This window comes from Myiozetetes cayanensis, unplaced genomic scaffold (assembly GCF_022539395.1).
Source record: "Myiozetetes cayanensis isolate MyiCay16 unplaced genomic scaffold, myiCay2020 scf5-8, whole genome shotgun sequence".
Taxonomy (NCBI): domain Eukaryota; kingdom Metazoa; phylum Chordata; class Aves; order Passeriformes; family Tyrannidae; genus Myiozetetes; species Myiozetetes cayanensis.
Genome location: NW_026087742.1, coordinates 37,077,401 through 37,102,371, shown reverse-complemented (window position 1 = coordinate 37,102,371; position 24,971 = coordinate 37,077,401). Strand labels below are relative to the sequence as shown.

General features: G+C 41.8%; 1 protein-coding gene across 2 annotated transcripts; it reads left to right on the top strand.

Moving 5' to 3' along the window:
• Positions 1 to 5,260: 5,260 nt before the first annotated feature.
• On the top strand, positions 5,261 to 23,171 carry CWC15 (CWC15 spliceosome associated protein homolog). 2 transcript variants are annotated; one of them, XM_050333190.1, is made up of 7 exons: positions 5,261 to 5,378; positions 8,123 to 8,261; positions 10,026 to 10,138; positions 11,058 to 11,146; positions 11,904 to 12,014; positions 22,067 to 22,185; positions 22,725 to 23,171. In XM_050333190.1, exons 2-7 carry the CDS (start codon positions 8,131 to 8,133, stop codon positions 22,852 to 22,854), a joined length of 693 nt encoding a protein of 230 aa, XP_050189147.1. In that variant the 5' UTR covers positions 5,261 to 5,378; positions 8,123 to 8,130; the 3' UTR covers positions 22,855 to 23,171. The 2 variants fall into 2 exon arrangements, with proteins under 2 accessions (XP_050189147.1, XP_050189148.1); XM_050333191.1 differs by lacking the exon at positions 5,261 to 5,378 and adding an exon at positions 6,237 to 6,255.
• Positions 23,172 to 24,971: the final 1,800 nt, after the last annotated feature.

Below are 24,971 nucleotides of genomic sequence, written 5' to 3'. Positions count from 1 at the left end.
CTGTTGTTCTTTGTTTCCATCTGAATCAGAGTAACCTCGCTTCTGCCCACATCTGAAAGAAACAATGCAAGTGGTTAAAACTCTTCCAAAGCCAGAGTTGCCTCTCTACTATGCAAACCCTTTGTACACTGTGCTAGTTCAGTAACTAAAGGACTACTAAAAGTTATCACAGTGGTTAACAGAACTCACTGCTGGCTGATACTAGCTAGAATCCTCTTGGGTAGGAAAACTTGTTACATTCATGTGCCATCTTTGGAGGTAGTGGAAATTGATCCTATGGCTGACCTTCTTTTCAATGAGTTTGAGGACTGCACTACTGAGATATTCCTGGAAAGGACACTGAATTGTGTTTTAACTTGGTCAGGATGACATATAGCTGTTTTACTCTTCTTATAAACTCTTCCTTCTACTCCTGGTTTGGAAGCTCGAGATAAATTAGGAGATTCTGTGTTTTCACACTGGCTGCTCTATTCCTTACAGCCCTGTTTATGACAAGTACTTATCTGCATCTTGAAGCTTTCAGTAGCTGAAATTTTAAATCCAGATGGATCACATCTAACTTAATCTCCTCTTTGGAACTAAACTATCGATTGAACAAATATTGATAAAAGAACTTACAGAGCAGTGTGGGTACCAGCTCCTGATGTTATTGCTAGAAGTCGCAGCTACAGCTGGCTCTTACAGAGAGCCTGAAACCTCACTTGTGGAATACTTTACTGGTTCCTTGTTCCACATCTACACTGAGAAGACAGAGGGAAAGTGAGCTGGGCCAAAGCCAGAGCCACAGTGGTGCATGGACAGCCAGTTTTTCAGAGTCTGGGCGCTGTGCTACTGAGACTCCTCCCAGTCAGACTGGGTCACCATCACTAAGGAAAGGATAAAATTAGCTTGGCTATTAGAAATGTTTGGCTAATAAATAAAACAGTGGAACACTTTTGCATAACAGTGGATGCAACCATAGACAGAGGTATGTTCTGGCCGCTTGCCTGGATGTAAATACTGCATGACTAAAATTATTTGCTTTGTTCAAGCTCAAAAACAATCAATTCAGTAGAAACAAGAGAGATTTCACAGAGCTGAGCCTGTATCCAAAGCTGTGAGTACAGGAAGCATGAACTGTGTGTGTCTTGGGGCACCACTCCTTCCTCCAGCACTCTCCCTCCCCAGGTCCCTGAGTGCCTTTTGGTTGACATCTCATGTTGAAAAGCACAGGGATCTCAGCAGAGAGCCGAATGCATGGGGAAGCAGAGGGGGAAAGACACAATAAACAGAAGACGTATCCAAAACCAGTGTGTCGGACCTGCAGCACTGGTCCAGCTCGTTTAATGTCTGGCAAAGGAACCACAGTCTGCGGTGTCTGATGAATGTCATGACTGCCTTGGGTAGGATCCAGATCAGGTCCTCATCCTGTGTCTTTTCTTGCAGAGAATTACTGCTGACTCCTGGGATTTTCCCTCTGTGGTGAATAGGTCACAATGTCTCTCTGTTGCTGCAAAGCAGGCGCTTGTAGCTGCTAAATCCACCCAGAACTGGAGCACTGAAGGCACAAAAACAAACAGCAGCCCAGGGGATGGGATGAAGCACAGAAGCAGAAAGTTGGAGAGACAATGCAGTGGGAGGTGTCAGGGAAGAGGTTAAGGGCCAAGATGACTTTGTGAGCAAAGAGAAGCAGCAGTAAAAGATTTTTACTGTCCCATGGCAGCAGGCAAGGTGTGACGGAGAGCTAAAGAGCCAAGATGGCCTCATCGGAAAGCAGCCCCTGCTGACTCACTGACTGAGTCACAGCCTTGCCCAGCCTCTGTTCTTTTTCCAATCAAGGAAACAGCAACTTCCCACAAACTTCTTTAAAGGCTGCCATTTGGATGCTGAGCATTCCTGCACCAAGTTTCCACTCTTGAACAATCCCCTGTGCCCTTCCATGTCTGTTACCCAGCAGGAGGCACAGTCATTCAAAGCACACCATGTCCTGAGGGAGGAAATGCTGCTGTGGCCTCTCCAAAGCAGAAAAGGGATTTTCTGCTGATCGGCCCATGCCGGCAAAAGACAGGCTCTCACAGGAAGGGAGGCAAGGGGAAAATTCAAGCTGGGAGATTTCCATTCTGACACTGAACCTCCGCCCTGCTGGGGAAAATGCTCACCTTCACAGTACCGCACTGCTTTGAAAGAGGAGATTGCACACCCTGCTGCTGTACTTTTAGGGTGGGCAGAAGATGGCCTACAGTGAGAGACACAAAAACTCAGGAATAACAATTGCCTCAACTGAATTCCTGTTTGGATTCAGAAAAAAATCAGTGAAAATCAACAAGTAAGACTAATGTTACAGATGGAAGAAAGAGGAACCAGATAGCAAAGAGTATACTTGAGAAGATTTCAAGAACAGGAAAATGACACAGGAGATAGGGAAAAATCTCTACACTGGCAAGGCTAAAAGTGAGTTTTAAAAGTCCATTAGGAACATAAGCAATCTTCGTCACACTACAGGCCAAGAAGTAGATAAGAAAAACATTATTAAGGCTCGTAAAAGGCACGAGATCTTTATAAATGTTTTTGTTCTCTTTCAGGACGCAATGTCTTTTGGGATCTTGCCATAATCTCAGAGAATGACCAGCATTTAGGTGAGATCAGCACCCTAGAGCACTGGGATAACCAAAGAATGTTGGTCTCCTGGTATGACCCACAAGTAAATATAAAATTGCACTGAGAATATGTGCAGGTACCATAAAGAATTTGGGACATTAACTAAGAGGCTATGCCAGTGACACCAGCAAGGGATTTATTTTCAAGACAGAAGCCTTTAACACAGTCAAATATGTTTATTTGTCTCAGCTCAAAGACTATGTGGAATTTTCTAATCCAGAAAACAAAAACCCTGAGAAGGAGTCAAGAGCCACCATGGACATGTATCTGGACTCAATCACCCAAGGTAGTGGTGTGGGTAAAAAGGCCAGTGTGGCCCTCAGACAACCAACCATGTAGAAAGCTGGGGGAGAAAAGTGGTTGTATCTCTCTAGTTCATATTGATGGAGCAGATGCCGAAACTGTTCTTATCTTTTTGTTGTTTATAAATTGGATAGAGAGCAAGAAAAAGCCCTCAAATAATTGGTGAGAAGAAGGAAACAATCCTAAGACCAGAAGAGCCCAGGCTGCTTACCTTATCCAAAGGTAGAGGCAAGACTAGATTACAAAGTATATCTGGTGAGAAAACAGGCTTTTAAAATTGCCACAGAAAGGCACAACAGGCACCCATGGTTCGAAACACAGCTGAAATTAAAAATAACGTGCAATTTTAAACTGTGAGGGTAATTAATCACTGGAGGAAATGACCAAGGGAGGTGGTGACTTCTCCTGCTTTTCACGTTTTCCATGTGGTACATAATACCTTTCTAAGGGCTGCTACAGCCAAATCACTCAGCAAAGATTACAGTAGCCATGGGAAGGCGGAATATCCGGGGGTTCGTTATTGTCTGGTTGTTTACACTGTCTGATGACATTTCAATGCATCATCTGGAATACAGGAATTCACACTTGTCACCTTTGCCATTGAACTTGAGTGGTGCTCCCTTCTACATCCATGCTCTTCTTCTTGATGGATCTTTAATCCCTTCCCTTATGCTTGACTAATCAGCTTCAAAAACACATGGAGAACATCCCTAAATGGCAAAGCAGCCTAGAGCTGGCCAGCCTGGTGGGGCAGTAATTCTTCACATGCGGAGTCAGCCCTGCTTGGGTAAGAGCTACAGGATGCGCCCTGGAGGGACTGAGAGGCTGATGGCAACACTGAAGAGTGCAGACATGGTCTGAGAATAATTACTGGATGAAGGCTCCCTGAGCACCTGAGCTTGGAAAGAGATCTGTTAGGCCCCAAAGAGAGCATGATCCTAAACTTCTTAGACCTAAACTGAGTCCAAACAAGTTCAAGGTTGGGCAAAACTCTGTATGTTCAGAGATCTTTAAACCCAAAAGTTGTGGGCCTGTGAAGGTTAAGTGCCTCTGCAGCAAGACTTCAGGAGTCTGGACTCAGGCACCTCCACTCCACCAATCTGTAGCGTTCAAGTCTTCCAAGGAAACCAAACCCTGCACTATAAAACACATCTGTAACTACTTGTACTTCACATTGATACACACAAGGGGGGGGAAGGAAAGCTCCTTGGGGAACAATTTTGGCCAAAGACACTAGGCCATTCCTTTCCTATTTGAAGAATCTTTCTAGTCTGTTCAGAGCAGGAACTGTGCCAGGTTTTAGCACACACACAGAATGTCTGCCTTTTCCTCTAACACAACAGCAGAAGTCCCTTTGGTTCTTGATGTCTGTAATAGAGACTCGATACCTTCTTCCAGATAGATATTACAACTAAACAGTAGACACTGCCTTCAGGACATGTTACTGAGAAAAACACAACATTCTGCTGTACCACGACAGTCAAATGAGCAAAAGAGCTCCTCCACAGATTTGTAGTCTAGGAACAACACCCACCATCGTAGGATGATGCACGAATTTCAGGCTGCTGTGATCTGTAGCCCAGCAGTACCAAATTCTTTAAGCCAGAGTTCTCTGTGATCTTGTGTCTAAATTGGCTGTAGTGGAAGAAATCATAAACCCATTCCACGGGGAGCAGATTGAGGCTTGCAGATGAGAAAGTGCAATGGTGGATGCTTGGTTACTGACAGGTATAGTTCTTAGGAAATGGCACAGTTGTTATTATTACTATTTACCCGACTTCAGAGTGAAGCTAAACATTTTTTGAAAAACTGCTTGAAATAATTGGTTTATTTCTATACTGAAGGCCCACTTTTCCCAAGTGCTTTCTTTCTCTGATGGCTCGCTGACCCACAGGGTGCAGTTTCCATCGTTGCTGCAGAGCAGCTCCCTGCACGGCAATGTCTGTGGGACCTCTTGTGGGCTCTCTCCTAAACTGCACGTAGGGTGCACAGCGCTGGGGGGAAAAATGTTTCCGCGTTCATATGTAGGTGCATCAAAGAGCCTTTTACTGCACGTCCCGTCGTGTGGATTCGCAGAAGTTTGATGCTAACGTGCACATCTACAGGGAACGGTAAACACAAGGAAAGAATTGCTTTTTAAGGGGGGAAATTCGATCCCCGAGCGACGCTCGGTTCATGCTTTGGCTACTTTACAGAGATAGCAGTGAATGTAAAATCACGGAACGGTTTAGGCTGGAAGGGACCTCACAGACCGCCTAATTCCAGCCCCCCGCCCCGGGCAGGAACCCCTCCCACTACCCCAGTGCCTCAGAGCCGCCATGGCGGACGCGCTCGCGCCCCGCTCTATGGTCCGCGCGGCCGCCGCGGTGCATTGTGGGCGCGTGGCGGAGCTATGGCGGCGCTGTAGAGCCTGTTGGCGGGGCGGAGGAGGCCGCGCTGTGAGTGACCGGGAGGGCGGCTCGGGGGCGGCCTGGGGGGCTGCGGGGGAAGCTCTGAGGGGGGTAAAAGGCGGCCCTGGGGCAGGGGGGGAGCTCTCCCAGCGAGGGGACGGGCTGCGGCCCGGCGCTGCGATTCGGGCCCCCCCGTGAGGGCGCAGCTCGGCGAGGCCGAGCCAGATCAGCTCCAGGCCGAGCCGGTCACTCTCTCTTGGACCATAATTCATGGTAGCGCTAAAGAGGCTCTTTCGGGCCCGCGTCTCTGAAACCTCAGAGGTTTCAGAGTGGTGACGGTTCGCGAGTGGTTTCAGGTGGGGTTTGGGTCCTTTTAGGGCAAGGTGAATACAGACTGACTTAGCCCTGTACGGAACGGCTGAGGGAGCTGGGGGTGTTCAACCTAGAGTAAAGGAGGCTTAAGGGGGACTTTCTCACTGTCTGCAACCACCTGAAAGGAGGATATCGCCAGTGGGGGTTGGTCTCTTCTCCTAGACAACTAGTATCAGGATGAGAGAACACAGCTTTAAGCCACAACAGTGGAGGTTCGGGTTGGACATTAGGAGGAATTTCTTCATAGAAAGGGTGACTAGACATTGAAATGGGCTGCCCGGAGAGGTGTTGGAGTCACCGACCCTGGAGATGTTTAAGGAAAGACTGGACGTGGCATTTAGTGCCATGATCTGGTTGGCAAGGTGGTGATCAGTCATAGGTTGGACTCAGTGATCTCAGGGGTCTTTTCCAACCTAATTGATTCTGTGACTTAAACAAATCAGGGCCGCTTGCCAGGCAATTTGTTAATGCTTCATGAAACTAACGCAGCCACATTGGATCTCATTCTTCACCTGAACTCCTGGATCCACCCTGTTACACATTATTAGCATAGGTAAGTTAGGAGAGCAGGTGACTTTCTTGGATCATGGATCTGGCAGAGTCTATGCCAAGGCCGAGCTAAAATGTCTCGCTGAGCTTCAGCTGACTTGCACAGCATCAGTGAAATGTGTCAGCTCTTCTTGATTAACAGAGCCAAGCCTAGTTACTGTCTCACTTCTTTTTAAGGATGTTTCCTTCTGTTAATTTTGTTTTCTCAGTGTGTGACCCACTCAGTGGGTCAGTGGCAGGAACTGTGTTCTGCCTGATGGGATGTTACTTTCAGCCACACATTATATTGTAATTTTGACACTGAAGTTGTGTGCTTTGTGCTCTCGTTAAAAGTGACTAAATAACAAATAATGTAAGTAGAGCATAAATATTTTTGTACCACAAAAGCATACAAAGCAATGTCATGGTTTTTTTTCTTTGCTTTTTAATATTATTACTAGATTCTCTTGTCACCCTTCAACATTCAACCTTCTGGTTGGTATGACTAGTGCCTTTATATTCTCTGCAGGTCTCTGTGTCCTAAATATCTTTAGGCTCTGGTTAGTGGATGTGTGTCTTGGTGAGGCAGGAATAAGAATTATTTCAGATAGATTTAAGGTGACAGAATTATAGAATAAGCTGAGTTGGAAGGGCCCCACAAGGATGATCAAAGTCCAGCTCCTGGCCCTGCACAGGACAGCCCCAAGAGTCACACCGTGTGCCTCAGAGCTTTGTCCAAACACTTCTTGAATTCAGTCAGGCTTGGTGCTGTGACCATTTCCCTGGGGAGCCTGTTCCAGTGCCCAGCCACCCATCTGCATGAGGAACCTTTTCCTGATAGCCAATGCAAACCTTCCCTGACACGGCATCATGCTGTTACCTAGGTCTTGAAGGTGCTGGTTGATCACGCAGGGTTTTCTGGCATTGGTTAACCTGCTCCAACTCTTGGCTGGCACAGTGGTTTGGGATTGCAGGGTCTCTAGGTCCCCTCTGGCAGCACTGAACACAGTAAGGGCTAACAGAGTATCTGCATGGCTGAGGCTGGCTGAGTCTGTTTCGCTCCTTTGCCACAGAATAATTGATAGGAGGAATTTTGGGGCATCAGCCAGGTTTTTTTTTTTAGGACATGCTGGCAATATGTGAGTTCCTGCAGCTTCTCAGGGAGAGCTGGTGACAACTTCTCCATTTGCTTTTGTACTTACACTTTGCTTACATAAGGGTGAAGCTGTCAGCCTTGTGCCACCAGGAAAACATTGATCCCCCTTCAGAAGGTGCTGCTGACCAGCTGGAGCTCTGCACAGGTCAATCCCAAAGGACTGTGCCCCAGCATTGATAACAGGGTTGTGCCTGCACTGGAGAATGGAGCAGGGCCGTGGCCAGGGCTGGAGTGGTCAGGTTGTGTGATCTTTATCAGTATTTAACAACCAGCACCATCCTGGGTGTGCTGTGCTATGTGTCCACCAGCATTTCTGGTGATGGTACCTAGATACAGTTTGTGGAATAATGAAGGGAACATTCCCTGCAGGCAGCCATTTTTGACTGCAGTTTTTCAGGAGGAGAAAGAGTTCCTTTGCAAGACTGAGATGCTTGCTTTAAGGGTTGGAGACCAGCTCCTGGACGGTTTTATTTACTTTACAAAGGTACTTTACATATTCTTGTTAGAGTCTGTGTGTTGTCTTTCAAGCATGTTGGCAGAGATTTTATTTTGAAAATCTAGATAAATTCTGTTCAATAAAAAGCTCCTTAAGTTTGGAGGACCAGGAGCTGAGTGATAGCTGATGTTCTGTGGTGGGACTTGTCTCTGCTTTTACAGTTCAGGAGCAAAGTAGCTTCTGATGAGTGTCTTTCACTGCACGTTTAGTAACATCTGGGTTTATCCCCTGATTGTTTAGGAGTTAAAATGACGACAGCAGCAAGGCCGACGTTTGAACCTGCAAGAGGAGGAAGAGGAAAAGGTGAAGGAGACTTAAGCCAGCTATCCAAACAATATTCCAGCAGAGATCTTCCTTCTCATACTAAAATCAAATACAGGTCAGTACTGGGGTTTTGGGTCTTAGGGCAAAACAGGCTGGGAAAGATATTTTTGTTATGAGTGGTACTCTGAAATTTTCATGGTAGATGTTGATGTGCTCGACAGTGAGCAGGGTTCAGAGCTTGTGCAGCAATGCTGTACAAGTGGGCTGAAAGTCTCAAAAGCAGACCTAGGAGATCAAATGCAGTGCAGGTAACTGGAGAGGTTTAATTTTAGTGGTATTTGCTACTGCCTGTGGATGTGAAACATCAGAAGGAGAATATGAGCATTGGAGACTGAGTATTTTAGGTAGTGGAGTGGAAAGGAAGTTGTTATTGGGACTGAGCCACAAGATGGGATGAGAGAAGCCAAGTTGAGCATGTCTTAAAAGCAGGAAAACCATATCATGGTGTTGGTGAAAGACCACTTGATAATGGCATTAAGAGGAGGCAGGAAAATCATGGAATAGTACTCAGGCAGTACTATGTATTGGAAGAGCTGATATTTAACACTGCAGGTGGTTCATGCAGGTCCTACGAGAGGAAATTGCTTTAGTCACCAAGAAAGATAATGTGATCTTAGGAATATTTTCCTCCGTTTGAAATGCATAAAAATCTTTGTTATCTTTTTGAAAGATTAAATAAAATCTGGAGTCAATGTGGTACATAGAATTTATATTAAATGTGGCAATCTGAAAATGTTCATTTTATCTAACTGATGTTGCTCTTTTCCATGAAATTACTGTCAAGGTTTTATGTCTGTGCATTTTTTGTGTAGATGTTTACCCTGACACCTCTTCCGTCCTGGCCCTCTGCTTTTTAAGAATACATATTCATAAGGGAGTTGGAGTGTTTTGGAGGATACCAAAATCAGCAGCACAAAAAGTGCTGTCAAATGTGTTTTGCTGGTGCTTTGTTTCTGTAAACAAAAGTAGGATTTGGAGCACCAGTCTGTTGCTTTGAAAGAAGTGTGTGGGGACAGGTATGTACAGGAATAAACAATGTATGTTTTAACAAATCCATCTGTTTGTGTGAGAGGGAGAGATGGAGGGAGCATTAAGTGTCATCTATTCTTTCTCCCAAATACTAATACAAAGTTGTCTTTGTTAAATTGCCAGGACTGCATCATTGCAGGAAAAGTTCAGTGTTTCAGTCCCACTCATGTTCGCCTGAATGACACAGGGTTTGGGGGGATTTTGCAGCTCTAACAGGAATTCCAAGTTCAGGTTTTTAATTACAAAAGTAAATTAAATACTTCATCATAAAGACAGGCCGTGCACACAATGTGTTTATAATGGCTCAAGTATGGGTTTCTTCCAGGCACTCTTATTTCCAGCACTGGGTTCACAGAGAGGTGAAAGGAATTGCTGCTTGTTTTTATTCCTTAGTTCTTTTCAAGATTTCCACAGCAATTTCAGCACTCTCTAGGTGGAACTTTGTGTGACTTGGATATGCGTAGTTCATTGCTTTTGGTCAGCATGTTATATAAAAGAGGGACAAACATGTTTCAAGATGCTTCACTAAAGCTCGTGTTTTGCTTGTTCTCCCAACCTTCTTTTTAGTGGCTATGGTTTATGAAGGTTTATGAGAAGGATGTTCTAGTCTTGGTCTTGTCTGTAAGCCTCAGAGACTGGGTTTGCAGCAGCGACTTTGGGGAATAAAATGGTGAAGAGAGGTCCCCATAGCGCTGTTCATCCCAGGATTTATTGGCCTCCTTGGAAAAATTGCTCTCAGGTGCAGACTGTCAAAATTCAGGCTTTCTTTCACCCTTGTTTGTCATTTTAGGCAGACCACTCAGGATGCTCCTGAAGAGGTGCGTAACCGTGATTTCAGAAGGGAGCTGGAGGAGAGAGAACGGGTCGCTGCAAGAGAGAAGAACAGAGACAGACCAACCAGAGGTAAAAACAGAGAAACAAAAATCTCAATGGCTTTGTGTGACACCGCTCTTGCATGAAGCTTAGCGTTGTAAGAAGTTTGCAGGTTGCAGACAGCATGTCATGGGAGTAGAATTTAGGGTATTGGTCTGATAGTTCAGAGCTGTTGACCTGCAAGGGAATGTCTGCTGGCTTTCATTCTGGCTTCATGCTAGCAGGAATCTAGGCCAGCCAGTAGAAAAGCCTAGGCCATCATGCAGGCCAGCTGATACAGCCTGGTTGTAATGAATTGGCAACAAGTACGTACAGCTAATAAAGAGCTTTTTCTTGTACTTGGACAAGCGAGACAGGGAGGAGAAGGGGGAATGACTCATCCTCTGGTGTTAACAGCACCAGTGTAACAATAAATCTGTTTTGAAAGTACACAGTTCTGTTAATACACAGGGAAGTAATAATTAAAATGAAAGAGCGCTTTGAGAAATACTCATTTTTAGCATTAAACTTGGCAGACTTTTAAGCACTTTAAGTTTAGGTATAAAGGTATTGCACGGCTTTAAAATTTCAAATTTTGGTTTGGGCAAAACTACCCAACAGTAATGCTTTGGGGTGGTCCTAAATGAGAATCCTCCAGTTGGATATATACAATATGTATATTTTTTCCACGACTATTTCTTCTGCTATTCTTTCTGCCTCAAATCATGGCTTAAAAAATTTCTGGAGGCTGAATTGTAAGTTTGGGATGTTATTGCTTCTCTTGAGGATATCTACAGGGGAGGAATTAGCATAGGCATTGAGATTGAGAAGTGAGGGAAAAGTGAGCATAAGCTTGTTTCTCTTACTGTAATGCAAGACAAATATTTTGTGAAGATTTTTGCTTTCTGACATTAGATGCTGTTAAATGAAGTAACTTAGTCCCTTTTTTTTTTAAACTCTTCTACCACAGAACATACAACATCATCTTCTGTGTCTAAGAAGCCTCGGCTAGACCAGATTCCTGCAGCAAATCTTGATGCAGATGATCCGCTTACGGATGTATGTATCTTTTGTCTGTCTTCTTTCCTTTTATTGTCCTACCTTCAGGATTTGCTGTCAATGGAATATGTAGTTTTACATTTGCTAAAGATTTAAGACAAGCTCCAGCTTATCTTCCTTTTACAGTTTCTCTACTGTGGTGGAAGTCCAGAGTGGTTGGAGGATTCCGGTCCTTGCTGTAATGCTATTCTTGGAAAGCACACAAAAACTAGGGAACTGAAAATACCACTTACAGTGTGGGTAGTGGGTGACTTTTTGGTCAGCTACTGGGTTAGTTAGAATTCCCGAAAGGTAGAACTGCTGGGATATATGCAAATGACTGTCTGCATGAGCAAAAGATGCTTACCCTTGGCTCCTTTCCTCATGCTGACATCTAGGAGCTAGGTCAAAGGTTTGACAATAAGCTCAGGGTTTTTTAATCCTGTGATACTGGGTCCCAGCAGTATAGGATGGGGTATTCAAGCACACTGTTGTAATAACTTATGTCACAGTGATTGGAGAGTGTTTGAGGATGGCTGTTCTCTGGGGTCTGTCAGTTACACTGCATTTTTAATTGCAGTCGTCCTGAAAGCACAAACATGTTTTTATTTTGACTTTACCATACAAGAGCAAGCAAAATGTCTGTGTTGTGTTTTGCTGCTACAAGCACCCACGTACTTCAGAAATCAGCAAATTGCAACCTTAACTGGGCAGACCAGGATTGATTTTATTAAATGAAATGAACGAGCTGATTCTTGCTTCTATTTGTTGCTATTAGGAAGATGATGAAGATGAGGACTTGGAAGACAGTGATGATGATGACACTGCAGCTCTTCTGGCTGAACTGGAAAAAATCAAGAAAGAACGAGCTGAGGAACAGGCTCGAAAGGTAAAATCTCACCCATTAAAGAGCACCTGGTTTTTTTGTAAACTGGTGTTTATTAAAACTGGTGTGCCTGAAGTACTTAGGACAAGTGAGAACTGGTAAACACAATGCTCTTCAAGTATGATGTATTTGTTCTTCTATCTAATAATTGCCAAGAATATAGATATACTGAATGTTTTACTCACTGAAACATTTTATTCACTTTTTCTACACTTTGTAGAGGCAGTCAGTCAAGATAGTCTTGCTTTTCATAGGCAAGTCGTCTGAAGACGGCTATCCTGCCAAATTGTGTAAGTGGCATTAGTGAGCTGCATACTATACAGTGTAATTTAATTTGTTAATTAGCTTTTATGAAACAAAAAAATTATTTCTGAAATAAAGATACGTGCTTTTTGATGCTGCTTCTTATGGCTGCAGGTTTCATATAGTCGTTGTTTTTCATAGAATTGGTGCTGTGTTGCCTTGACAAGGAGCACCAGTTTTAGCTGTAAGACTGGAACTGTTTCCATGTGGTTATACACAGGCAAATTCATTTGAAAAATGTCTCTGCAAAAACGAACAATAATGCTGCAGTCTTTTCAGAACTGGGAAACTCAATGCACACGTAGCTTTCAGACATCCCTATAATATCTGTCTACAGACAGAAACACCATTTTCTGCCTTGAAAGGGGAGTGAAGTCCCTCCAGTTACGGATGTTTCCCTGTGAGTGGGATTAAATCCTAAGCTTTTGGCTCCTTTGTGTAAGAGAGATAGCTGGGCTGGAGTGAATTAGCAAAATCCTTGACTGATTAACGGAGTTCCAGGGACTGTTCCTGGGAGTAGTCTGTGTAGATCTGTCAAACTGATCAGGATTTAGAATTGTATTGGGTACTGGCTATAACATTGTATTGCAATAAAATTTACAGTCCAGGTATTTAATCTTCACTGCTGAAACGCTCTGCCTTTGGGGGTGCAACAGAAGTGGATATGTGCAGCATTCCCTCATCTACTTTTACCAAGTGCTTTCTTTTTTTGAATAGGGCTTAAATCATCTTAGTGCATTTGTAAAACGTTACTTCCTTTAGCTAAAGTAGTTTTGTACGTTTTTATAAGTATATTCTCCTCTACTGTAAACCAAAACAAAACAAAAACCCCAAAGCAAACAAACAAAAAAAATCTGTCAGAAAACCAAGCCACCTGTCACCTTTTAATAAGCTAGTCTAAGATGTGTTTTTAGAACATGCTGAATAAACACATTAAATGCTGAACAGGAGGCTATTTAAAGGCTGCTCTGTCAACTTAATGTTTTGAAGCCACTGACCTTTCCTGTAGCTTAACACACTTATTCGTAGTTTAATGTTTTTCGTGAATGCTTAGCTGGCAGTGAATCAGGCATAGCCTCTAGCAGACACTAGAAACAGCTAGGAGAGGATGACGTTTTAATTGCTGTAGGCAGCAATGCAATGCAGGCCTGTTCTTGCCGAAAAATACAGAAATTTACCTTTAGAATCAGCAAGGCCTGTAAAGCCAGTGAGCTCTGCAGTTTTGGAGTTAAGTAGTACGGAAGGCTAAAAGCTGTATCATGCTGCTTCAGTGCAGAAATTTTGCCCTAGAAGACTGTTGATACTTGATTCTCCATCTGGCCTGTGAGTGGTCTCCTGCATTAAAGTATGTCTGAAGGCATCTCTCGTCTCTTTATCTGGACATTTGAGGCACATCACACAGAAATGAAATTGTCTTTTGCAGTAACAACATGGTGAAAGTGACTTAAAAACACTGGCAACAATTCTTCCATGTATTCCTGTGTGAAATCGTACAAAACTGCAAATAAGGTGTAGCCATGTGTAGGAAGGACTTTGGCTTCATCTGTCCTTGCACAGTGCTTAAAATGAAAGCTTAGGTCCATGTGGATTTTTCATTTTACCTGATTGTTTAAATTATACATCTAGATTAAAGAGCATAACTTGTTACATTTCAGTCTAGAGAACTTGCATTAGAAAAATAATGGTGGTAAATTGCAGCTCAGACAATCAAGTGCGTGCTTCTCTTTTCATGTGTGGCAAGTAGGAATCTCCATGAAATTCTAATTTTGTCACTAGAGGGTGCTAAAAGCCATGAAGTATTTAGGATAGCAATTGTTTGATTTTGCTTTCTTAACAGGTATTATGTTTTACCGTCATGGACATTCTCCTTCCCCCAGAAGCAGAGTTTATAATGTCCAATGCTATGTGCATACTGAATATTTGCATGCTTACATGAAATGAATGTTTGTTTCTTCCTAAAAATTAGTATGTTATTTATTTGCAATAGTGCCCACTATTGCACACTCGCTGTCTAGACCTGCACTGTTCATCCTTTCACTCGATGGTGGCAGGTAGGCTCTCTTTAAAACTGGCATCTTCAGTAAATAGAGGGTGCTCTACAAATCCTTAGAATTTTATTTTCTTGGGTTTTTTTGAGAGTAGGAAACTCTATGTTGATGAAAAAAGTGGAAACCAGGGTGGGGCTCAGTCTTGGAAAGAGTCTTTTAGGGTAAGTAAGGATCTCCTTCAGAAAGATTGCTTATGTGTGTTGGTTCTTAAGTGGTGCAGTCTCTTTAGATTATGCCTTGTTTTCCATGGCATTGAGATAAGGTGTTACTGGCAAAGGATTTTATAGTAATTTTATGTAAATTCCTTTTCCCTTCAGATATGGGGGATTTCATATAGCTATGTACTGCAAGCTGTAATGTAAACATAATTTTGTAAGTAACCTTGCATTAATCATTCAGCTGACTTCAGGATGACATCTCATGTAAAGTCTTAATTGTGTAGTTGCTGTTAATCCTAATCCATGGAATGCTTTATCTGCTGAAATGCTGCTGTCCATAGCAGGCAGTGTGGGTAAAACAGTGTTCAGGCAAAGGGAAACTGCAGAGTGAATGCCTGTTCTCTCTCCACTCTGCAGGTCATTCTTGAATGTCTTTGTTATATGGACAGATTAATGTGTCTTTTCTTGTCATCTTCTTGGAACATCCTAGGGTCTTAATAAGATTAAGTGGGTCAAGTAAGTAAGGTATCCCAAACCTGTGCAATATGTAAATTTCCCGGATACTTTAGTTATTTTGATTTATTAAAATGTTAGTCCAATTATTTCTGAGACTTCAGTTAAACTGTATTTTTGTTGATTGTTTTGACTCGTCACTTTGGTGTCCATGACTTGCATTGCCATGAAAGGAGGACTGCTCCTTTCAAAATGCGTATCTGGTGAGACAGCTGTTAAAAAGAAAATTTGAGAATCTGCTTTTTTCGGGTCATTGTGTTCCCTGTTAACTTCCCTTGTGTGGTAATACCAATTTCCGTAGAAATCATCTAAATCTAATTTTGACAATATTAGTTTTAAGAGGTTGTAATAGTTTGTCAGCCAAATAAGCAATTCCTCTCAAAGCTTGTTAACTTCTCAAAATGCTTAAATTCTCTTGAATAACGTAGAATCATTAAACAAATACTACGCATGTTTTTTTAAAAACTGAGCATGGGAGTCCTCCTGACTTTTTTCACTCCATCCACGATTGTAATCTCAGGTTGTTTCTAGTAGACACTAAACTGACCAGGAAGGTCTAGTTTTGAAAGCCTTTTCTGTGGAATAATTCTAGGTCTTTATAAAACTATGCAAACACTAGGTCTGTGTCTGTGTTATCCATGGATAGGTTTCATAGAAGCATTTCACTGTTCTAAATTCAGCTTTACAATGCTCCTGATTTTCAATTTTCAAGTGCTTCCTTAAAAGGTGAATTGAAATAATTAAAAGCAAACTTCAAATCAGCGAGCAGCTGAATGTACATGTGCAGTTCCAGCAAAGCTCTTTGAACATCCAGTCATTTTTTGCTTAGTTGAGAGCAGACTTTAAGTTTTTGATATGTTTTCTTAACGGTTTTATTTCACCAAATGTTTCTCTGTAACTGAATATATTGCTTTACCAGTGGTCACAGTAGATCTTAGCTCTGCCCTGTGTTTTAGCCATGTCACAGGCATTCAAATAAAACATCAGAAAATAAGTCTTGGTAAAAATTAACCTTTTCCCTTAGATCTTAAGGGTCTGACTAAAACTAGAATATCAAATTGGTGATATAAGAAAGAATTTCAGTAAAGAGGCAAAAGCAGTTTCAGTCAGTTATTTGAATCGCTGTGTTGCACAGTTAGTAATTTGCACAGGATCAAATAACTGGGGTGGATCTCTGCATTATTGAGTTTAGTTCCCTGCTGCTAAGGGCAAGGGCTGTCACAGTGTGTCACTCAAAAATTAGCATTCAAATCAGGTTATGTGATGTATTTTATTTTATTTTTTTTTAACTTTTTTTTCAGCCTTCAGTGAAATGTGGGTATTTCAGGTTTCCTTTTAGCTACTCAACATCTATAAAACAAAGTAGGGTAACTGACTTTAATACAATGGAATTGTTTCAGGAATTTCAGCACTTTCTGTAAAAGTAATCTTGCTCTGTGCTAAGGGTAGGAACTATACTAAAAAAAAAATAACCATGGTAACAATACTGTTTTTCTTTCCTTTGCTGTCAGAAACAAATATGCCCAGGGACTGTTAAATCTTACAGCAAGATAAGGAATAACTGTTTAGTTAAGGTTAATATAGTTCTGTCTGCTTTTTCCCCCAGCTGTGATGCTGTGTGGTGAGTGCAGCCGTGCAGCGCAGGCTTGCTGCGAGATCCAATTTACATAGCAGCATGTCTATCTGCTTGCTCGGGGTATGGGGCTCCCTCTGCCAGTCCCGTTGTATTCCCCACCCCACAATATTCGTGTATTGTTGCCTCTGCCCCAGAACACGGTGGTGGCTACGTGGCTGATGTCTGATTGATCTCTGCAGAGAGCTGGTGCAGCACGCTGCCTCTGAACAGCACAGCGCTGCTGGCTGCAGTGAGGGAATAATCCCTAGCGTGTTCTTTTGCTAAAATGGCTTAGGAAGAGCGTTGTAAACCACCTCGTGTTGCGAAACAGGAAGGCAGGCAAAGAGGCATTATTTTAGAAAGGGTGGAGTGAATACAGATGTATTGTTTTCCCCCTTAGGCTTTTCTTCTGTTGTGGGTTTGTTGCATTCATAGTGCTGTAGTTAATAAGCCTTTGTTCCACCTCACACAAGAACAAGGGAGGCACTGGAAGCCGCTTATTTTGTGAACAGCTGTGCTTGATTGTGCCTCAGAGGTGTGAAGCTCAGACAGCTATGAAGGTTATGTCTGGTCTGTTTGATTTGATACAACCCATGCTCCAGCGCCTGCAGCGTCCCAGCTTTCGGTGGAGGAGTGGGCAGTGGAAGATTTATGTGGAAAATTATGAGAAATAATGAAAACCTCTTTTGGCTGGAAATGAGGGATTCTGTATCTCTGGCCAAAATGTATCACTTAGCTTAAGTGAAAATGTCAACTTTACAACACTGTGAATTACACCTAGTATTTTCTTCATGTCATGTCTCTAAGATACAAAACTTAGTGACTTATCTTTTTTTTTTTTCTTGAATACCTTCTTTGGGAGGTTTTAGTGAAGCTAAATAATGCAAAAAAAAAAAATCTTTGAGATCAGCCTTTAGAATTAGCCTGTTTCCTGAAAATCATAGCAAATATATTGAAATGTCATCCAACCTAAAACAGCTTTGAACAACTGAATTCCATAAATAAATTACCATGTGTGGTGGTTCTTCTTTGTAAAGTGACTGAAAGTGGCGATGCCTTAGTCAACAGATCCGCTTCCTTCTGTTCTGAAAAATATATCTGTTTCTGGTATTATGAGCCTCAAAAATATCTCAGAGACAGAGGAGCTAATTAAAACTGTTACTCTAATAAAAGGGAGAGTACACTAGACAATCCCCAGTGAGATCTCTCCACTTGATAAAGGTGACAACCTCTTTTTATCCCCTTGCCTGAAACCCATGTCCCTCCTTGTTTCCCCATTGGCTGAGGTACTCCCAGGTTACAGGCTTCCTGACACCCTACAGTGTGTCCCCCTTTCCATTGTCACTAAGGGTGAGGTCCCCAGCATTTTCAAAATGGAGGTTCCTGATCCTTTGCTGCTGATAGATCCCCTTGTTTCTGGGCAAACTGCATCTTTCTGTGACTGACAACTGAACAACCAGTAATTTGTCACTTCCCACCACCAAATGCAACCACACTACAAACTTCGCAAGAACACCTATTTATTCCTAATACTTCTTTGCTTTCACACTCTAAATCTGTTGATTTTTAATGACAAAGATAAACCTGTGCAGTTTGTTAGTACTTTAGTTGTTCTGCCTCTGCAGGTCTAAAGGACAGCAGAGCTGTGTTTGTGAACAGAGCTGAGAAGCAGTGAAGGGCCACACGAAGTGCCCATGGGCTCTGCAGTGTCTCCTACTGCAAATACAGTGAACGTGGGGTTTTTTGTATTTTCTGAAATTTTTTCTGTATTATTGTCACTATAAAAGAACATTTGACAGTTTCTATTATGTTCATAATTGTTTTTGTTTATTTAATAGATGCAAAAGTAAAATGTAATCATATTAAATTCCCAAGATTGCCCCTGCCACTTCTTTTCAATTATAATGCAGTTTTTGCCACCCTCTAGTCCTCTGCAATTGTAGTTGACTTAAGTCAATGCAATACGTTGTTAGCAATAACCAGCTTTAGACAGAATTCAGTTGAGCCTGAAAGGCCAAGCTGTTGGGGCCAATGTACACGTTATGTATCCCATCCTCCACGGTGGTGCCGTGGAAATGCAGTCAGTAGAGCCTGGAGTGTGGTTGGTCTCCTGTGTGAGTAGTTCAGTAGGAGCAGAAGGACCATCTTGACTCCGTATTGTACCCTCTTGATCTCTGCCGAGATGTGAGCTCAGGTGCCTAGGGGCCCCTGTCTAGCTGTAAGTGTCTTAACCCAGACCTCAATCCCTCTTTTGGTTTTATACAATTGCTTGTATAAAACTTGTTAAAAGTGTTGTTTCAGTTTTGGGGGTTTTTTTTCTATCACCACATTTTATCACTTCAGTCTCATAATGCTTTTCTTTGTTATCAGGAAGCGAGCTATGTGAGGCTAATTGAGGCTGAGGGATATTACATGGGTTATGTCAAGCAGATAGAAGTTAGGATGAAGTGTAACATGCCTTTTTAAAATCTTATTATCGAAAATTTGAATGTACATCTTTATGTAATAAGAACACTGGAGTACTGTATGCATATTTTTTATGATTCTTAATATTGGCTTTATCATTCTCTAGTGATTTTGAGTGTTTACAATTCAAATGACTGAGTGCCTTTCACTTCTTTTCATGTAGGGTAGAGAGTGCTGGAACTCCCAGCTTTGTAGGAACTGTTGAGATTAAATCTTAAATGGGGGAAGGGAGGGAAGAAGAACTGTGATTTCCACCAAAAGGTGCTGGCTGACTCCAGTTGACCCTTGATCATTAAAACCACTGTGTGTGGAGGGTATTGTAGTTCTGTATTTGTCAGTGGTCTGTGGATGCATTTTCATGCATCATAAAAACCCAGCCTAAGATGGTAATGTCTGCCCCAGATAAAGTAATGTGTGATGCACAGGTTTAGTAACTTTGGGTCACGGCTGAGGTTACTGTCTTGGAGGTTTGAGGGCAAGGCTATACTGTGCTTTACATGCCACCTTCAGAAGAGTTCACCTGGAGTTCAGCTCTGAAATGGAAAACTGCCGTGCCTGTTTGCATATGTAGGACTTGGAAGAAGTTCTTTCCACAGAAGCATTTTTCAACAGAGGACTATTATTTTCTTACAATGGTCTTATTAGTGCTACCTTCTCTTGAGTATGAATTTTTGGTATGCAGCTTTCTTATTTGCTTTCGAGGTTTGTCCCACGCTTCCTGTGTTTTCAAAGTCTCACTTTTAAACGGAGCATTGAAGATTAATGATGCAGAGCTCACCTCACTTTGGACAACAGAGAGACACTTCACACGCTTGCATCCTGTTGTAAATTTGCTTAATGGTCTTAAAGAGAATGTGATCACCTCCCAGGAGGCACCTGAAGATCAATGCTAGGGTTTTTTTCGCTCGTACTAGTATCCTAGATTTTGCTTGGTTTTGAATCAGTGCTTTGCATGCATGTGCTGTACAGTAGTCTGAGGGTTGCTGGACTTCTGGTGGAAAGACATGACACAGACTGCAGTAAATTGTATTTCACTGCTGTTGGCTCCTCCATGTTACAGGGAAGGAAAATGGTAAATCAAAGATTGACATGCTGCGCAGAGAAGCTGCATACATTTCTTCTCTCTTATCCACAGAGAAAAGTATAATTTGAGTTTATATTTCAAATACGGGGAGAAATTGTTGTTCCGTATAAAATACTTTTGCTCTCTGTGTTTCCTTATTTACTGTGGTGGTAATAACTGAAGTTGGAATGCAAATGTTGGATTTAGAGCTATGTTTGAAAATGCAGAAGTTTAGTTGATTTATGTTAATAACTTTTAACTGCTGTGGTTTGTGTTAAAGCTCCATGGATACAGCAGCAAGGGCAAGTTTGACCTATGCATATGTTTTAATAAGGGCATTACAGTGCTCGTCCTGAAGCTGTGCCATGTTTTTAAGCAATATGCCCTTTTGGGGAGCTTTTCTCATCCCACTGGCAGTTAATTGCAGCTGGTTCTACATTTTATTTGTGAGAAGCAGCGCAATGGTGGGTATTTTCCATAACTAAAACTTGAGTAGATTTTGGAAGGTAATCATATGGTATTTTTTAAGTGTATGAAATCTGTGTTGTTCTTAGGAGAGTTGAGGTATTCTAAAAGAAAATTTCATAGAATCATGAAATGGTTTGAGTTGTAAGGGACCTTAAAGATCATCTAGTTCCAACCCTCCTGCCATGGGCAGGGATACCTTCCACTAGACCAGGTTGCTTACAGCTCCATCCAGCCTGGCCTTGAACACTTCCAGGGATGGGGCATCCATCCAAAATTTCACATACCTGATCAATTTCATTGAACAATATCGTAATTTGTAGTTAGTAATAAATCACTTAGTATTGATTAAATATTTAAAGCTAGAGAGCTCTGGCTAGCATCAGCACCAAGTTTAGCACTTAAACCTGGTAAACACTTGCATCAAGGATATGGCTTCCTCTTTGGGGATCCTGTAAAAGTCCTCAGGCATGAATTTTCTGCAGTTTGGGGAAAAAAACCCACAAACCTTGTGATCTCTTTGCCTTTAGTTTATATAATTTTTAAAAGCCCTGGTTTGATTCTTCTGCAGTGCTAATGAGTCTTCATTTTTTAACTAGAATGTCTTCAGACCTGGTTAGTCATCCAAATTTAAATTTTTCTTTTTCCTTCTGGTTCTTTCATCAGAGATCACTCCCGGCAATATTTGTGAAAGGTTGTGGAAAAATACGGTGACATAAAATGAATATTACACATCCATTTTGAAGTCTGTGAACATTTAAGTCACTAGATATGTTAATAGATCTTGGAAGCGTGGGCAGTGAAATTACTTTGTGTTGCTTGTAGTGCATTGCTTCACTTAGGCTTGAGTTACATGCATTTGACAGTACAAGGAGAAGAAAATTTTTCTGCTCCTTAATATTGGAACTCTTAAATAGTCTTATGGCATCTTTTGTTCAGTTTCACTGAGGAATTCTCAATATTCTTTTTAATTGGTCCCTAGGGAAGTTTTAGTTGTAAAACCCAAACAGCTGCTGAAAACAGAGAAGTTTCAACATGCTGTAAGGTTTCTTCTACCTAGGGAATATTGTATGATGTAGTCTCTTTTCTCATGAGGATAAAGAAAGTCTTTTAATCTGTATACAATTTTTAATATAATAAATATGTAAATGGTAAAGCTGGAATTTAAATGAATATTTGATGGAGCATCACAGCTAAGTAGAGCAGATATCAGTGTTTCTGGTTTGACAGTTTATTAGCAAAGTTAAGCTCTTTAGAGTATCTCTGCTTCTATCCTCATAAGCAAGTGCCAAACACACTGAAAAGTCTGAGCTAGAAATTAAAGCTCCATCTGTGCCAGTGTTCACAACTAAATAATGTTTATCTCTACCAACTAGAGTAGAAAAGTGGCCTAGAAAAGTAATATATACTCTTCTGGTTCTCAGGAACAAGAGCAAAAGGCTGAAGAAGAAAGAATTCGGATGGAGAACATTCTGAGTGGTAACCCACTGCTGAACCTAACCGGCCCAGCACAGCCTCAGGCAAACTTCAAAGTGAAGAGGAGGTACTGTGCAGTTTGTTTGCTGATGCCCATCTCCTTACTCCCTCTTGCTATTCAGTCAGAAAATGTTGTCACTGCTTCTGGTTTTTGTTTCCTTCCTCAGATCTCGTCACAAGCAGTGTAATGTAGGATTGGGATAGTGATGCATGTAGTGATTGTCTTGTGCCTATTAAAATTAATAAATACAAGCCTTTTTCTCAACACAGGTATCCCACTTGTTTGCAGGTATCCCAGTTATTGTTGTGTTTATCAAAAATTAGGCCTATCAGATTAAAGGGTTTTTTTCTGCTCTGTTCAAATTGTCATTAATTTCTATGAAGATAACCTTTTTAATCTGCTGATACTCACCTTGCTTCTAACTCATGAGTATGTAGGAGATGCCTTAGAATAGAAAAATAGATCTTCTTTTCTGAAAGACTCAAATCTAGTCCTAATGACTAGTTGTTCTTTAAACAGGAGCATCAAACTTCTTTTATATGTTTTTTGTAAATTGCATCTAATTTTCATACAAGCTTACTGAAGGTAAAAACTTTTGTTTTCAGGTGGGATGATGATGTTGTCTTCAAGAACTGTGCCAAGGGGATAGACGAAACAAAAAAGGACAAAAGATTTGTGAATGATACTCTGCGATCAGAATTTCACAAAAAGTTCATGGAAAAATATATCAAGTAGTACAGTTTTATGTGGAGTGGTGCGGAAGGACTTGGAAGGTCATGGTTGTTTCCTCCCTTTCCCTCAGAATTTAAGTCTGAATATTTGGTCGTGGATTCCCAAATCCTTTTCCAAGATCATCAGCAGCTTCACAATTAATAATTGCTATGTACCTGGAGTTTTTATTCCTGCATTATGTGTTTTCCTTTTCAGTTTTAATTAAACCCGTTTGTGTTTCATGAATGTTTTTCTGTTCGCGTGTGCTTACTTTTATTGGCCACCTTGTAAACTGTAGAAGAGAGAAACTGATTTGCAATAAACACTGCTGATCCTTTAAATTGCTTTCCAAAATACCCGGTATTTGTAGTGATGGTGTGTTGTAACTTGCACAATGTAGATAAATGTCAGTATTATCAAAGGTGGGGAAGAGCCGAGTATGGTAAACAGTGTGAACTGAAAAGAGCTATCCTTGCTTTAGCAAACTGGACTTCCTCTTAATAGCTAGTTAGAAACTTAGTCTTTGGTTTTTGTTTCTTCCTACGGACAAGTGAGTTAAGATTTGGCAGGATAGCTCCAAGTTCTTAGCAGCTTTCCTGCTTTCTGGGCTCTCTTTTCTCAGCACATCTGGAGCCATGCTGTGTAATGCCAAGGGGAGCCTTGAGTGGGGAATGCTCTGTGGAATCATGGGGGTTTTTTTCCTTCCTTAATAAACGACTGCAGTGCTCAAGCCCTCAGCCACAACCACGTGGCCACAAGGTTCAGCCTCTGTGTGTGTCCTTCTGTGGTAATAACAGCACTGACAGAAACTTGCCAGTGTTCTTATCAAACAAGTGATCTCAAGATACCATAGTATACTTTATGCCTTAAGTGTCCATTTTAACACTTAATTGGACAGTATAAAATATGACTGCAAAAAAAAAAATCTCAATTGCGAAGGGGTTTATTTTTTTCTACTCTTCTGTCATTTTCAGTTGCATTTGAAATCTTGGCCAAGTGATGCACTGAATACGAACATAACTTTTTCAAACTGCAGTAGTTACCTCTCTGCCTAGAAGGTTACAGTGGCAGAACTTCAGTGTGTTTATGGAAAATTCTAGCCTTTTTCCTTGCCTATATTATGCTCAGTTGAGTTCATTCTTACAGACGTTGTGGTTTAGTGTCACTTTTAAGCTCTTAATTTGAAAATGTATCTGATTTTCTTTTTGAAGAGAGTAAATGTAAAGCACAATGTTTTAGATTTTTGTTGGGCATGACTCTGGTATCCTGTAAAAGCTTTCCTTAGTTTTATCTGTATTTGCCACCGTTTCATTAAGCTATGCATAGCTTACTAATGCCAGCAGCTAATACCCATATTTACTTGGAAACGAGATTTTCAGCATGCTTAAGGTCATGTGAGCTCCCACAGCTACCGGAGGAATATGTGTTTGTGTTACTTCTGCTCCCTGCCTCATGATAGACGTGATTCTTGGGAAGAAGAAAAAATGGGTGTAGTTTGTAATTTGCTCTCTTAAAATTAAAGGTACTAAAATCTTGGTATATAGGCAACATACTTAGAAAGGGAGCAGGGGCGGTGTTGAAGTTAAGAGCTGTAGTTATCAGGGTCTGGCAGTGGAGCAGGCAGCTGCTGCTTTAGGTCTGACCTAACAGCACCGTTGTCATGGCAACAGCAAAAAAAAAAATACATCGGTCTCGCAGTATTCCAAGATATAATCACTGTGCCAAGGGAGCGAGGGAGCGTACAGTTTTATTGGAGGGGGGAGACATAGCTGAAACGCCAGCTCAATGCCCTCATGGAAGTCATAAGTGCATGATGCCGTCATTTGTGTTCCTGAAGTACCGTCACTTTTCTTGGCGAAAATAATACTTCAAAGAAGTCGGGTGGGTGGGGTTGGATGAGGTCTTCCTCAGGCATGCAGGCAGTTTTCTCCACACCTGCAGGAACATCCCTTTCTTAAACTTCTTTATAATGCGTAGGTGTGCTCGGTCACTTTTCCCAGTAGGCTCTCCCTCCCTGGTTCTGATGAAAGGGCCACAGGGACCGTGTAGCTCCGGGCTGCTGCAGCTTCGTTTGCGGTTTTCGTCGGCATTGTTCTTCAGCTCCACCACTGAATTTGCAGATCCTATCTCTGACCTCCCCC